The following is a 14205-nucleotide window of genomic DNA, read 5'->3' on the forward strand; positions in this document are numbered from 1 at the left end:
AGTGTCCTCTGGATGTCTTTCAAGCTCTCTACTACTTTGTCCTCTCTTCAGCTATTCTATATTCTCTGGGAGACTTGCAATCTCTTTCCTTTATTAACAGGCTCTCAAAATCATTTTCCCATTTTTGGGTACTTTTCACACTTATTTCTGTTCTATTAGAGTATTGTTTTGAAGGATGAGAGAGGACTGGGGCAGGGTGGAGGAGGGGAATTTTTTCAGAGATGCAACAGTTTCAAGAACACTGGATTTCAAGTGCAGTGGAGCTGGAGTAGATCTCTGTCAGTCACCGTTTGGAATTTTTTTTCCCTTTTTGGTTTTGGTGGTGGGGTTAGGAGACAAACAAGCTCAAAGAGGCACCTTTGAAAAAATGCTTTATTTTTATATCATCCTAGTAAAAATCTTTTATATAAAGGCGAAAGTAGGTATTGCATAGAAGAAACACTGGTGCAAACATCACCCGGTGGGAATGGCATGTTGTTTCTTAGTGTCTACTATCTACTGCACAACAGATGGCTAGCCCACAGCCAGACATCTCCAGGTTTCCCCATGCCAGCTACAGGATGAAGCTGCTCAACTCTGTGGAAAGAAGTTACATCAGAATTATGTGTGGGCTATTCCATGCTGCTCCCAAGAACCATCTGATGGGAAACCACCCTTTTCCCCTTGACCTTTTCTATGTGTGACCACTAGTTGCCCAAGAAAGACCTCGAGGATCAGTTTGGCTGCCCCCTGTTTGCACCCCTCCTGTGTGTGAGTTTGTATTACATGCATACAAATGGGGGGGTTGACACAGGATAGGAGAGTTGGCCTAAAGCGACCATAGTCCAGGAACTCAATGCATGACACACCCAAGGTATCTTCTGTCATCTTGAAGACATTTATGTCATTGTTTTTAACATCTTACATGCTATGGGCACTTTTTTTGAGCACCTTCCACCTGGGCTTCCTGTAACTAACAGCCTCGGTACGTCCAGAAGGGAACAGAATTCACTGCTAACACTTCATCAGCTTTCAAGTAGAGGTTCTTCAGGCAGTTCTCCTGTTTTGTCTCTGCTTAAGTTCTATTGCAGCTTCCAAGCACGAAGGACAGTAAGACAGCAGGTATGCTACAGTCTGAAGGAACACTCAGAGAAATAGCACTTTCACAGACTTGAACTGTGCTTTCATGAATTAGAGATACAGAGAGGTATGCATTTATACAAATCAATATTTGTGTATATTAAAGATACTTTTACTCAGTATCAGTTTTTATTTAAAAACATGCTAAAAACTTATAGTTAAATAATCAGAGTGACATTTGGGGAAAACACACAGATAGCCACCTACCAGCATAAGCAAAAAAAGTGCATACATACATGAGCCAAAGCTCCCTTTGACCAGTTTACAGGATAATTTGTGCCTTCTCTGACAAACTGACTGATGCAGCCTCACACTTTCCAGAGTTGTTTTTTGCTGCCTGGAAAATGGTATTACTTTTTTGCTCCTTTGAGGATGTCTGTCATCACTTCCCACATCAGAGACTCAGCTAGAGACACAAATCAGTCCTGCTTTTGACTCCTCTCCTGTAGGTGGCTTCATAGAGATGAATACATGAAGCTCATGTAACTATCTCACTTAATACTGTGCTTAAAATGCCAAAAGTAGTCATTAAAAAAAGATTTCAGGATCTGTGCTGCTAGATCATGAAATGGAATGAAGCATTCTAGAAAAATAAGTTTGGATGGAAGGCAAAGTAGCTGAGTTTGCAACTACACATTTCATCTCTGAGTTACTCATAAACATTTTTTATTTCCTTATTACTTTCACTAATATATTTTACCATTTTTGTACAAAAACTGACTGCAGATTAAAATTTAAGATGTGGCAAGTACCACTGTGTGACCCCAAAGGACAGAGATGAAGCTCCTGCTCAACCCTGCACCCTGCTCTTTTTAAGCACCAGAGAAAGCTAGAGAAAGCTAAGCACTTCTGCCCAAAGGGAGAATGCAGTGGAGCCATCAGATGAAAATCATCCTGTCTTTTCTTGCAAAAATGGGAACGCATCTTAGCAACTTTGGATACAGTCTTACATGTAGCAGCAAATACACTGGGCATCAGAGCCCCTTCTTCAATGTGGAACAGCCATCTCCAGTGAGGCTCAGATGCTCCTGGTCCCAATTTTTGTTGGAAATGGAAGTAAAACTGGATTCAGTTTCTGTGCTTTCCCTCTGCTTCTTCCCCAACTCCTTGAAAGGCTATCCAAGTGAAATAGGTGAACCCATATGGCCTTGTCTGCTTCAGTGGGAAAAAAGAGCCCTGCGAAACTTTGGGCATTGTGCTCATATGGGCAAGGACTGTGCTCTAAAAATAGTAACTTTCTTCACTGCAACACCCAAATTCATCTCTGTCACCCACACATTCACACTCCTTCCTGTCACACTGATTTCATAGGAACTGAAAAAAGTGACACATAAGTCAGACAAAACACTGTTGCTGCCAGATGTACAGATGCATGCAGGACTTACTAGGAATATAAAGAGGGGACTAAAACCTCTCAGATATAAAGTGGCTCAACAGCTATTTCAGCCCACAAGGAAAAGATAGGCTAAATGATACAATGAAAATTGTATCTTTTTAGAGCTTAAAGTATAAATATTCAGATTGGACGTTAGGAGAATTTTGTTTACCAGAGGAGTAGTTTGACATGGCATGGCTCTGAAAGGCACGATATCTCCATCCTCAACAGATTCTGAAACTCAGCCCAATACTGTCATAGTGAACCCCATCTTACATATATGTCAGTACCCCTTCTTCGAGTGACACTGGATAAGGTAACCTGTGAAGGTTGATTCTGACAGCTGCTAATGTAAACAGCTATGTTTCTTTCAGAGCTGAGTCAAGCCCTGACTGAAATTTAGTCAGAACATCCTCCAATGCCTGAGCCTTTCCCTTTTCCTTCACAAAATAGCAAAAACCTGGAACAAAGGGTAAATGGGGTTCCTTGCAATGAAGAAGCATTTAAAGTAGAGAAATATATGTTCAAGTTTTCTAACGGGAATGTTGGTAAAAATATGCATTGAGTAAACTACCCCAAGGGATGGACTTGGCAATCCATCAGCAAGAATCAATTCTGTACTGAAGGTGTGACAACACAAATCATCTCTGAGTGCTGTTTTGGAAATTGCCCCTTTCCTGCACCATCTGGTCACCTTTAATCAAACCACCTTTTCTACCTCAGGGAGACAACTGTCTTTGGCTTAAGGAAACCCCTACAATGAAGGGCATGGCATGCCAATGTTGCCATCAAATTGCCATCCCCTTCCTTCACATCCAGCAGCATGCCATGCCTTAGGCAAACTTTTTGAAAAAGACAACACAATCTGTGAAGTCTGCTGCCAGTAGGTCAGACTGCAGTCTCTCTCCTTTGTGCTAGCAATAACTTGCTTAGTCAGTGCTTTTAGCTTTCAAAGTAGCATGACATCAAAGCAGCCAGGCACTGCTTTGGGTGAGTAAAGGCATTGAAACTTTGCCTCATAGAAGTAGGAAGCTCATCATCTGGTCCAATGGGAAGGCTTTGCATCCCATCTGAGGAAAGAGTCTCTGATTTTAAAGGAACACCTTTGTTACAGTAAGGGCATCAATGCCCTGATAAAGGTAGACGATGCCTCCCCATGGACTTGAGAAAAGTTGTGTCTTTGCCTGCACCAACTGTCAAATTTGAAAAACATGTCCTCTGGAGATCGCACAGTGGTTCTCAAATTAATGTACAATAAATGTGTAAAACCAAAACCAGTAAGAAGTTATAAGTCAGGCAACTAAATTCTAAGCTATATCCATCATAATAATAATCATCATCATTATTATAATAAAAAAGTATACACCATAAGGTACAAGAAGCTGCAAAGCAAAGCAGCTCCAATTCCTAGGACTCTCAGTTAGAGTGGCTTTTCCGAGTCTTCCAGTAAATTGGATATAAGGGTTGAAAACTTAATGGAAGACTTTGAAGAATTCTCACTTGAAGTCGAACACATGTAATTTTTGCACATATAGCATGGATTAGTAGAGCAAAACATTTTCTTAAGTTAAGAAACATTCTTAGAGCAGATCTATGATTTCGTGTAGAAAATCCATTTGTTTGGGGGGGGTTCCCCCTCTTTGGCAAATAAATGGCAAATGTGAAACAGAAAAAAAAAAGAGTCAAATAAATTGTGATAATAACTGAACAAGTAACAAAGTGGATCAGTCAATGGGACGGATTTCCTCAGCAGGGCTAAGTGTGATGCTCCTTGTGGTCATTCCTTGTGTTCATTTTTATGATGAGACAGAAGGGTTGATGTGATAATGTTTCAGAGGCTTTAGGCATCATATTTTTTGCCAGTCCTGTGAATCTGCTGGAAGAGTGTCATGGAGAAGGCCATGCCAAGAATCTGAAGGAAAACAAACAGTAAGGGCTTTAATACAGGAAGGCTTCCAAAACTGCACTGCTGACCTGTGTTCATGGCCCAGCTGTAGTTTTAACAGTCATTCTACACTAGCCATATTTCTCAAGCTTCAACACTGAGCAGTAAACTTGAATGTATGTTGTTCAGGCACACAGTAATGTCCAGGGTTGTATCTGTCAGAGCACAGATGGAGGCAAAAAGCTCTCAGGGCTCTTTGTCATATGTGCAACAATTTTTCAGAATCAGTACATAAGAGTCACTCTTCCCTTTGACCCAACAACTTGTGCTTGTTTAGCCAGGTAACTGTGACTGAAAATGTCAGATCCAGGTATCATCTCCCAAAAGTACAGGAGTGATAGCATCAGAGAATACCATGAGTTGGAAGGGACCCACAAGGATCATTGAGTCCAGCTCTTGGCCCTGCACAGGACAACCTCAAAAATCACACCATGTACCTGAGAACATTGTCCAAATGTTTCTTGAACTCTGGTCGGCTTAGTGCTGTGACCACATCCCTAGAACAGGAACTCCAAAACTTTAATGGATTATTATGATACTTCTGCATTTCTTTTTTAAAACATGTTGAGTGGCCATGACTTGATTCATTTTGGGAATTTCTAGAACTTGCTTCCAAAATTAAAAAACAACCAGTTCCCTAAGGGACAGCATAACAAATGGCTAAATATGTGAACTGCAAAGAAGTACTCTAAAGTCAAAACACAAGTGGAGGCAAAACCCCACTGCAGCATGTCTTCTTTGCAGGACTCACTGCTGACCTGCTTCCTTTCTGAGCAGATGGCCTTATATGAACTCATAAAACAAATCTGACATTATTGAAATAATATTCCAACTCAAGCAGTTGAGCATCACTTTTCACACAGCAGAATCAAGAATGCTGACAGCAAATCAAAGCCATCACACATGACAAACATTATACCAGTATTACCTGCATTATGAGGATGCACATCCCAATTGAACCAAGGACATGCTTATTGTCATCAAACCAGGTCATAACTCTCTCATAACATCCCTGAAATGATGAAAGATGAAAATTGAAACCCCAAGGTCACATTTTCTTTCATGTGCATTCCCTCTATTTTGTTCCTTCCCACCCCTACCTAAGATTGCCCTTACCTGGGCAAAGTGAGCCTTACCGTTTTCCAGACTAATTCAGTAGAATTCCTTCCACAGTCTTGGGAGTTTTCTGTACAACATCGGTCTGGAACAACGTTTTCTCCCAGGACTGGGTACCAATCCGTAAAGTCATTCACACCACAGCATTTCATCTGTGCAAAAGTAAAGCATTAATAAATTAAGTAGCACAATTTGTGAATCACACACAACCACAAACTTGTACTTCCACTAAACCACTCTGTATTTTCCAAAGGGTTGCCACAACACTTTTGTAGTTTTAAAGTCTTCTGTGGTCGCTGACCTCTAAATGCAAATACTTAAAAACACAAAGAAAAACCAAAATCAAAGAAAATAAATGGTTCCATGTCCAAGGTACGTTAATCTTCTTGTCACAGAGACGTGAGCCCAAACATCAAAACATAAGGTAATCTGCCCTCAACTGCTAACAGCAAAAGCCTGCCAAAGCTTCAGTTCCACCTATGCAGGTTTTGTTGCCTCTCTGCTCCTTCAGATCATCTCTATGCCTGTGATAGGCACAGAGAATCTCAGACAGGTGAGCATCTTTCACCTTACAGAGTACACTTTGATCTTGGGTTTCATAATACACCCTGGATGTTCTGGAGTGCAAAATCAGAAACCAAAATGTGCATTAGCCATCTTTTAGACTTGGCATGGAGGCCACACTTAACAGACTGCAGCAGGCTTCATGAACAAATTATTTTTTTTTTAATTGAGAAAATATATTACCTCTGCTTGAATGATATTCCATGCATTTTTCAGTCCAACATTATTTTCTGAATTGTATAGCTTCATTCCTTCCTTCAAATCCTTCTTTGCGCTCTCACTGACCTGCACCATGTAAAAGATAGAGAAAGTTAATGCTATTCAGAGGAAAGGACCAAATGGTATAGACACACATATAGAACATCTGTCTCTTAACTTCTCTCACCACAAACTTAACGCAGGTAGAAAAGCTTCAAGACTCTCACAAGTCAGTGGGACTTTTAAGCACCTGCCAAGGCCTAGTCTCTCCCTGAGATTGCAAAATACTGGATTAATTCTCTTGAGATAGGAGACCTCTGCCAAGAGTCCATCCTGTAATCATCATCTGATTCAAACTAACTGAACATCAACAGCATAAATCTGCTGAGCTTACTGTAACCTTGCCAGAGATAGCTGTTGTCAACACCCCACAGCAGCCTCTCCTGCCTTTAACCTATGGCCTACTTTAAGGCCAGAGTTCTGGCCTTCCAACTCTAACAGAGTTATCTTTGTATGGGTTCTGAGTTCAGGCAGGCTATAGTAAATAGTCAGTACAAAATCAATTGAAAAAAGACATTGTTGTTCTCCTTGTGGGAACAGACTTTTAGGATTTATGATTTTCAACTGTGTGCTTCTTTTCCTAGAGGATAAAGTTGGAATGCTTAATGAGAGATCTGAGATGTCTCATTTCTTGTATAAATTTCAGTCTGAGCTCGGAGTCCCAGATGCAGGTAAGAATGCACCTTGCCTCTGACACTAGTGAGCTGGCAGCAGAGAAAGGATTATGGTCCTGGCATAAAGGTCAACTATATTATAAGATCTCTTTAATCCCTCTTTGACATCCCAGTCAAAATCAGAAGTTCACCTTAGCTCCCTGAAGTAGCAGGCATTAAAATGACAACCTGAGAAGAGATAAAGATCTGGTGGAGCTGTTTTAAAATAAGTCTGGACATGCTCATACTGCAAGGTTCTGCCCTGTGTTTAGCAGAGTTCTCCAGTTCCTCAGGCACTTTTCCAGTTTTACATATCCAAGGGGCCAGCCAGTTGTGCCTACTTCACTTGGTCTCGATGAGATAGCAGATTACAACAGATGAGCTTTACGAGAAGCTGCCTCCTGATCCATTTTGCACCCTTACCAAATTCTCTGGGACTGCCCAGTCAAGTGACAACTGGTGGCATCTGGAATAACCTGTGAATATCCCATGCCTCTCTCCTCCAATCCTGTTCCAAGAGTTGGCCCTAAGAAGCTAACTAGGTTTTAAGTAGGACCTCCCACAACTCAGGTCCACAAGATGATCAGCTCCTTGCAGACATCAAACAGCTATGTTGAAGGCTATCTAAGATTTTAAAAGAAAATTAAAAGGGAGGCCTTGGACCACAGTTTTATGTCAGGGATTTCTCTTCTGCTTGCTCTCCTCATCACCTCCTCCCCCCTCTTCAGAAGCAGCGTGCAGAAAACAGCCAAGGTTTCAAGGTGAAACCTTCACCAAAGTGAAGATCAAGGAGAATCCACATACTTTTATCAAACGAAAACAAACTGAACCTGGTTTACATGCTAGTACAGATAATTAATCTATGTGGCATATTTACTTACCTTGTCCATATAAACAAAGAACAAAATGAGTAATATCAGCTCTGCCAGGAGAATTATCAGCAAAACGATGAAAAACTAGAACAAAGCAAAAACAAACAGTGTATACACACTTGCCAAACAGAGTGCAAAGCTGGGGCTTCTAGAAACTATGAAGACTATGGGCCTTGTCCTCTAAACCTTTCCTGCACTGCCAAAACCATGCAAGTTTGATTTCAAACTATTCAGGCATATTGATACTATACTGCCACTAAAATTTCTGAGGGCCTTGCCATCAGTGAGGAAATTCACGGTGTAGCATTCTCAAAATCTTAGGTTTTGGCCCATTACCAGTTTGCAGGTTTCAGCCATGCTTTTGTCTTGCTCCTTTTGATTGCTGTCACAGCACACAGCCCTCTTTCCTTCATACAGACTACAGGACAGATGATAAACCCCTTACCTTAAAGATCAATGTCATGTGCCTCAGCAGTGATTCCCTGGCAGGTGGGCTTTAACCACATCTGACTGTGGAATAGTCATTATATTATTACTCAGGCCTTCCATTCCCAACTCTCTGTATCTGAAATGTCTGTCTGCAGGGGCACCCCAAGTGTGACTTCTAGTAGTTTCTCACTACTTTTCATGCCCACTATGCTTTTTTTTACCCATGCCTTTATGCCCTAGCAGACTGTCAGATAGGCATGGCACCAGCTGCCCAAACATGGGGAGAAGCAGTATGTAGTACAGCTAGCTCTCCAGTTGGAAACTCATGATAGTCATGGTAGTATAAACAGACTTTTGCAGAACCTTGTAAGAATATAAATACTCTTAAAAAAAAAAAAAAAAGCTGGTGTTTGGTGTTGCAGTCTGTGGATGAATGACGTGGACCTCATTACTATTCTCTCTTTGCACTCCTAGCTGTACAACATGCAATCCAAGAAATCAGACAGCAAAAACCAGGTGCACATTTTCCCTCCAGTTTAACTCTCTGAGGTGGTTTAAGGAATGCTGCCCAGCTGTTCCCCAACATCCTATAAGGGAGACTTTTGCACAAGGAAAACTTGCTCCTGAACATCACAGCATCTGTATTCATAAGGTGTGACCGAATGGGAAGCTGTCTGCTTGAAAGCCCTCCTCTCACCTTCTGCCACATTACCTTTCTCCTTGGGGTGGGGAGAAGCATGATGAGCCCTCCTGGGTTTATGCAAGAGGAGTGGTCCACACTGTGTGTTCTGAGAAGGGATCCAAACCTCTGTGCTTCAGTGCTGAACAGCAACTGGCAAGGATCAGACTTTTTCTTTTTTTTTTTTTTTTTTTTTAATTGATAAGGCCTGGCAGAGACCTGGACTTCTTAACTTTCGGTCAAATGGTTTCCACCACCCTCTGCCCTTAGGTAAGGGAAATGTAGAAAATAGTAATGAGAGGTTTTGAGCCCCTCCGTGCTTATGATTTTTTCAGTCCATCTTTCCAACAGGCATTTCTAGAAGGGCTATCCAGGTTGATCCTACAGTTCATGTTTAACTAGAGGTAGCTGATAGTAATTTTCTGTGCTATCTAATACATTAGGGCACATAGTGACAAGGATACATTTGCTAATACACCATTGATATCACTGTGATCAAAGCTGTGGGAAGTCATACTGCAAGCATACAGAGGATTGAAAGCCAAGGGCAATATTACAGTGAGTCACAAGGCTATTTTGCACTGATCATTCAAATAAAATCATAACAAAGCAACAATCACTTCCTTAGTGAAAAGGAGCATTGATGTCTTACGCTCAACAGGAGGCACTTGTTTTCCTTGATAGCACCTAGACAGCCCAGAAAGCCAGTCACCATGATCACTGTGCCAATGGCAATGACTAGGTTGGCAGCTGAAAGTGATGGAAAGCTAGGAGAAAATGTGGCGAAGTTTCCTTGCGACACCGACAGCCAGATGCCCACACCCAGCAGACCACAGCCACATAACTGCAAAGAGAGAAACAAAAGAAAGGTGTAAGCATTAAAAAAAATTGTCACCGTCTCCTTTCTCAGCAACTCTGAAAAGAAAGAATTTCACAGGTAAATTCTCAGATAAGTGTTCTGCAGTAATGCTTTCACTGGCTTGGTGCAGAAACAAAGTGAAATTAAATGTTCTTACTTAGACTTGGTCATGTCGCCTATACTTATAATTCTATTTGAAAGCCACTGGATGGCAGAATTCTCTTTTTAAAGACTTAGCACATGAAACTAGAGCTATTCATTGATCTCCCAACAGCAAAACCCAATGCAATTTTAAACAATAGCATCATTTCAATAAATATTTGTCATAAAATGCCCAGTCCCAGTAGCCATGTTGGGTTTTAGTATGAGTTTTCATAGCTTTAGTGTTGTTTGCCTGTGTTCGACGTCAAAAAAATCATATTTCTACATTCATTTTCTAGAGGAAGTTCAACTTTTGCTACTCTCCATCAGTAAAAGAACCTGAAGGAAATGCATAGCTGCTAAAAACCATAAAATCAACTTCACTTTGTTTCTCACTTTTAATAGTATGATGTCTGGTTAAGAAAATAAGGTTTCCCATCTTAAGTCATGGGGCAGGTCTTCAGAACAAGGGCCAAGTATTGCATTATGGGGGGCCTTAAGCTGGCCATCTTTTAGTACTAGCTCAAAGTTAGCTCATGGCTGTTATACAACTTCCCATCTGACCTGTGATCACTGTGCAGTGAAATCTGATGTAGGAGTTAGTTGTACTTTCATTAAATCTGTGAACTACTCAACAGTACTATTAGTTTCCCACCAATTCTAGCCTTTGCCAAGGTCAGAGGTGAAATTCACATCATCTTCAAGTGACAAGGGGATCAAAGTGCAACCCACCACCCCCAACTCAGAGTATTTCTGCTCCAATTTACTTGGACCACTGTATGGGAAAAACAAAACTGCACCTAATCATTACTAACAGTAATATCCCAAAGCTGCTGGTGTTCACCTGTCAGCAGTGGAACATGAGTTCTTGTCATCTAGCAGGTTCCCCACACCCAGTTTACCCCATCGTGCTTGCATACTTTTACTCAAACAGGAAAGTGAACATCAGAGAATAGCTCCTTCACTAAACCAGGCTTCAATCCTTCCTTGTGATGAGCACAAATCTGGCATGATGAAGACCTGTCATTGCAGGCAAATATCTGTCTGAGGTGACTTTACCAGCAGGGCTGATAGTTCCGGGTACAGCTGGCTTCTTTTGGTTTTGCTGCTTCACAGAACATGGAAGAAGAACTAGAATAGTATCTTCTTGCAATCACATCACCTTATCTTTGAGATAAGCTTATATTTTTATAATCATATACATACTAATTTCTTTTACTTCCCTTGTGACCCTTTTGTCCCCTCTGAGCCCTCTTCCTAGTTTGCTTGAAGCTTTTGAAACTGCTTTGCATCTAGGGAGATTCATCAGTTCAGTGAAAAATTGGGACCAGGAGTAGTCCTTATGCAAGATGCTCACAGGCATTCCCAAGGAAGGCAGAGTAAAGCATCTCTCAATGTACCAAGCACAAAAATATAGTGTTGTGTAGGTAGAAAAAGAAAATGAGAGATGGAGAGTAACTATATTGTGTTGGTGGTAATTTCCACATCCCTTTGCACTTAAGCTTTAGTTTAGCAATCTGGAGGAAAACCGCACAAGTGTCTAAAGCTCACAAGAACATGCATTGAATAATAGAGGAAATTTTCAGCATTCTTGTAAGGAGAGTGGGAAGCACCTCTGCTTCCAAAACTCAACACACAGTAATTCTTCAGAGTGAGTTGGGGAGCTTTGCATCACTGGGTGAGGATAAACGTCACCACATCTGCTTCCTATAACAGACCTGTATGCAGCTGCAATATGAGTGTGTGTAGCAGAAAAAAGTCAAACACCTATTATCCCTGTGCTAAGACTGGTACAAAACATACACACACACGTGTGGCAGGGGAGGGCTATAGGACTTTCATCTCTTCCCTCAAATCTGTCCTCTCCGATTAATAGTTTTGAATTGATTTCACATTGCCTTCCATGGTATGTCAGCAAGGTCAGTGTGAACTTAAGAGCAGTAAAAAGCTGGGGGGGGGATACTAAACAGAAGGGTCGTGATTGTATTCTGCTGCAGGACCCAATAGGTATTGCTACAGGTTTAAACTGTCTGCAGTTTGTGGAACCAGCCACCCTACTGCTCCTGCTTTAAATTTCATCTGCTCTGTCCTTGAACTGCTGCAGTTTTGGTGCCTCAAGCCCACTCAGGAATCTACTCTATGGCTCAGCTGTTTTCGCCGTTAGATGAGAACTGCAGGCAGTTGCTTAGGCTGAGACCTTAAAGGTTCAGGAGGTCAGAAGCAGCTCTCACCACACAACATTCATTTAAGATATTAAATGGCACTTCTAAGCTTCCAGGGCTGCCATTGCCATTAGCTGATGGCACTTCAATCAATGATTTCATAATACCCCATGGATGAGACTTGAAAGGTTTCCAAAGAAGTTTCTACCAAAGCCTGAAATTGTTCAGTGTAACTTTCCATCAGAACCTGAATTCAGACTTTGAAGGTCATTCACAAATGTATTCCTTGGACTTTCAGACTCTGTTAGGCTCAGAAATCACAGTCCTAGCTCAAGTGTTTTGAAAGAGTGCAGTGAATTCTGGAACCATCGGGCCAAAAGCAATAGATCATTGCAGATAAACAAGGTGGTGGTAAGAGCAAGATCAGGGCAAAAGGCTTACAGAGGAAGGGCAAGTAAAGGACAAATGTGATCAATAGAAAGATCAGCCCATGAAGAGTCACATCTTGGGATCTAATGCCAATTATGAGATAGCAGCAACAGAGATAGAAGAAAGAAGCCCCTACCAGCATCTCTTTATATTTGAAAAAATTCTGCAGCACAGTCTCGACTGAGATTGAGTCTAGAAGAGAAAGGTAGCTAGGAAATTACAAGGCTCACATTTATGTTTAATTAGACAAAGTCAGAAGCAGCTAATCACTTAGATGAGGGGAGAGCTACCTTCAAGTGTAGGAAATCAGAAAAGTGATGGGCCCACTGGTGCTCCATGGGATGGACATGAAGACTAAAAAGAAGGACCAAGAGCAGAAGAAGAATCAAAGCTGCAGGGCAGAAAAACAGACAGATGGCTTCTGTGCCTTTGACAGGGTCTCAGTTCAGGAGGCCTTCTATATACGCTTCCATACAGGGCAGATCATACCTTCACTTGCTTGTGGTAGCCACATCAGTATTTTGGTAAACTCAGGAGCAAAACACTTTGCTTTTTGGCAGAAGACCAGTCACCTGCACCTTCACCTTTCCACAATGCCTTATTAAGAAGTCTTCAATACTTGATGTGAAATGTTTGCAACAAAGGTCTGGTGCTGTCCCTAGGCAGACCACTGTGGGGATGCAACTTGAATGCCAGACATATGAACATGCTGGGAGGACAGTCCTTTACAACGCAAAATGAATTTGTACATCAGCTGAGGCTGCAGACATATCGACATTTGTTATTTTTTCCTGCAATTCTAATGTCCCACGGAAGACAACTTTCCTTTCCAACTTCTGTAGTGATTGGGTAGCATGCCAAAGCAGGATGTGATTACAGTATCATCCAGAGCTTTGTAAAAACACTTATGTAGTGCAGTACTACAACTACACCACAGTATCTGCGCTGATCATGTTCTCACCACGCCTGATTTCCAAGCTAAATTCTCCTTTTCACAGACTTTCTACCTCCCAAAGTAAGATTTCTCCACCCTTAAGTTACACTGAAAGTTCAGATTACATAAAAAATCAGGTGATGGAGGGGCTATTAAAGACGAAGGCTGATATATGCAAGCAGGATTATCTACAATGACTGAAGAGAGTAAAAAGTCAGAAAGACTTGCAAGAGATTTAATAAAAGACATGGCATCCTAAAAACTTCCACAAGGGGTCATCCCATACCAAATAGCTCTAAGAGTTTAAGACAAATTTAGTATTTCTCCTCTCCACAGCTCCTTGATTTTTGCACTTTCTTCTCTGTTTTTCTCCCTGTCTTTCTACAGAGTAGCAGTACTGTTGATGCTAAAATTTATGCTTTAAACCTCAGGTCCCATGACAAATGCTACTGACATGGGACTTAATTGCATACACCATACCAACCAAAGCTAGCTAGCATTCTAGCAATAAACTACCTTTCTCTGACAGTTTATTCTATACCATTCTCATTTTTTATACTACATGAACACTATAAAAAATGTTCTGACTGCTTCTTATTCTCACAGGATCCACCTCTTTCTATTCGGAACAACTGAATCCTGGAGAGTGAAAGGAGAAAAAATATATCAA

At 41.3% G+C, this 14205-nt stretch overlaps 1 protein-coding gene across 4 annotated transcripts in view; it reads right to left on the reverse strand.

Annotated features, from left to right (window-relative positions):
- Positions 1-354: 354 nt before the first annotated feature.
- TSPAN9 (tetraspanin 9) overlaps positions 355-14205 on the reverse strand; it is a 175971-nt gene continuing 162120 nt past the window's right edge. For all 4 annotated transcript variants that reach the window (XM_064644787.1, XM_064644789.1, XM_064644788.1 and 1 more), the window contains 6 exons: positions 9663-9854; positions 7912-7986; positions 6303-6404; positions 5576-5707; positions 5368-5451; positions 355-4406 (listed from right to left, as the gene is read on the reverse strand). In XM_064644787.1, the coding sequence (XP_064500857.1) occupies positions 4335-4406; positions 5368-5451; positions 5576-5707; positions 6303-6404; positions 7912-7986; positions 9663-9854 (657 nt within the window). In that variant the 3' untranslated portion in view covers positions 355-4334. The remainder of the gene's footprint in view (positions 4407-5367; positions 5452-5575; positions 5708-6302; positions 6405-7911; positions 7987-9662; positions 9855-14205) is intronic.

Source organism: Pseudopipra pipra, chromosome 2, assembly GCF_036250125.1.
Source record: "Pseudopipra pipra isolate bDixPip1 chromosome 2, bDixPip1.hap1, whole genome shotgun sequence".
In the NCBI taxonomy this organism is placed as follows: domain Eukaryota; kingdom Metazoa; phylum Chordata; class Aves; order Passeriformes; family Pipridae; genus Pseudopipra; species Pseudopipra pipra.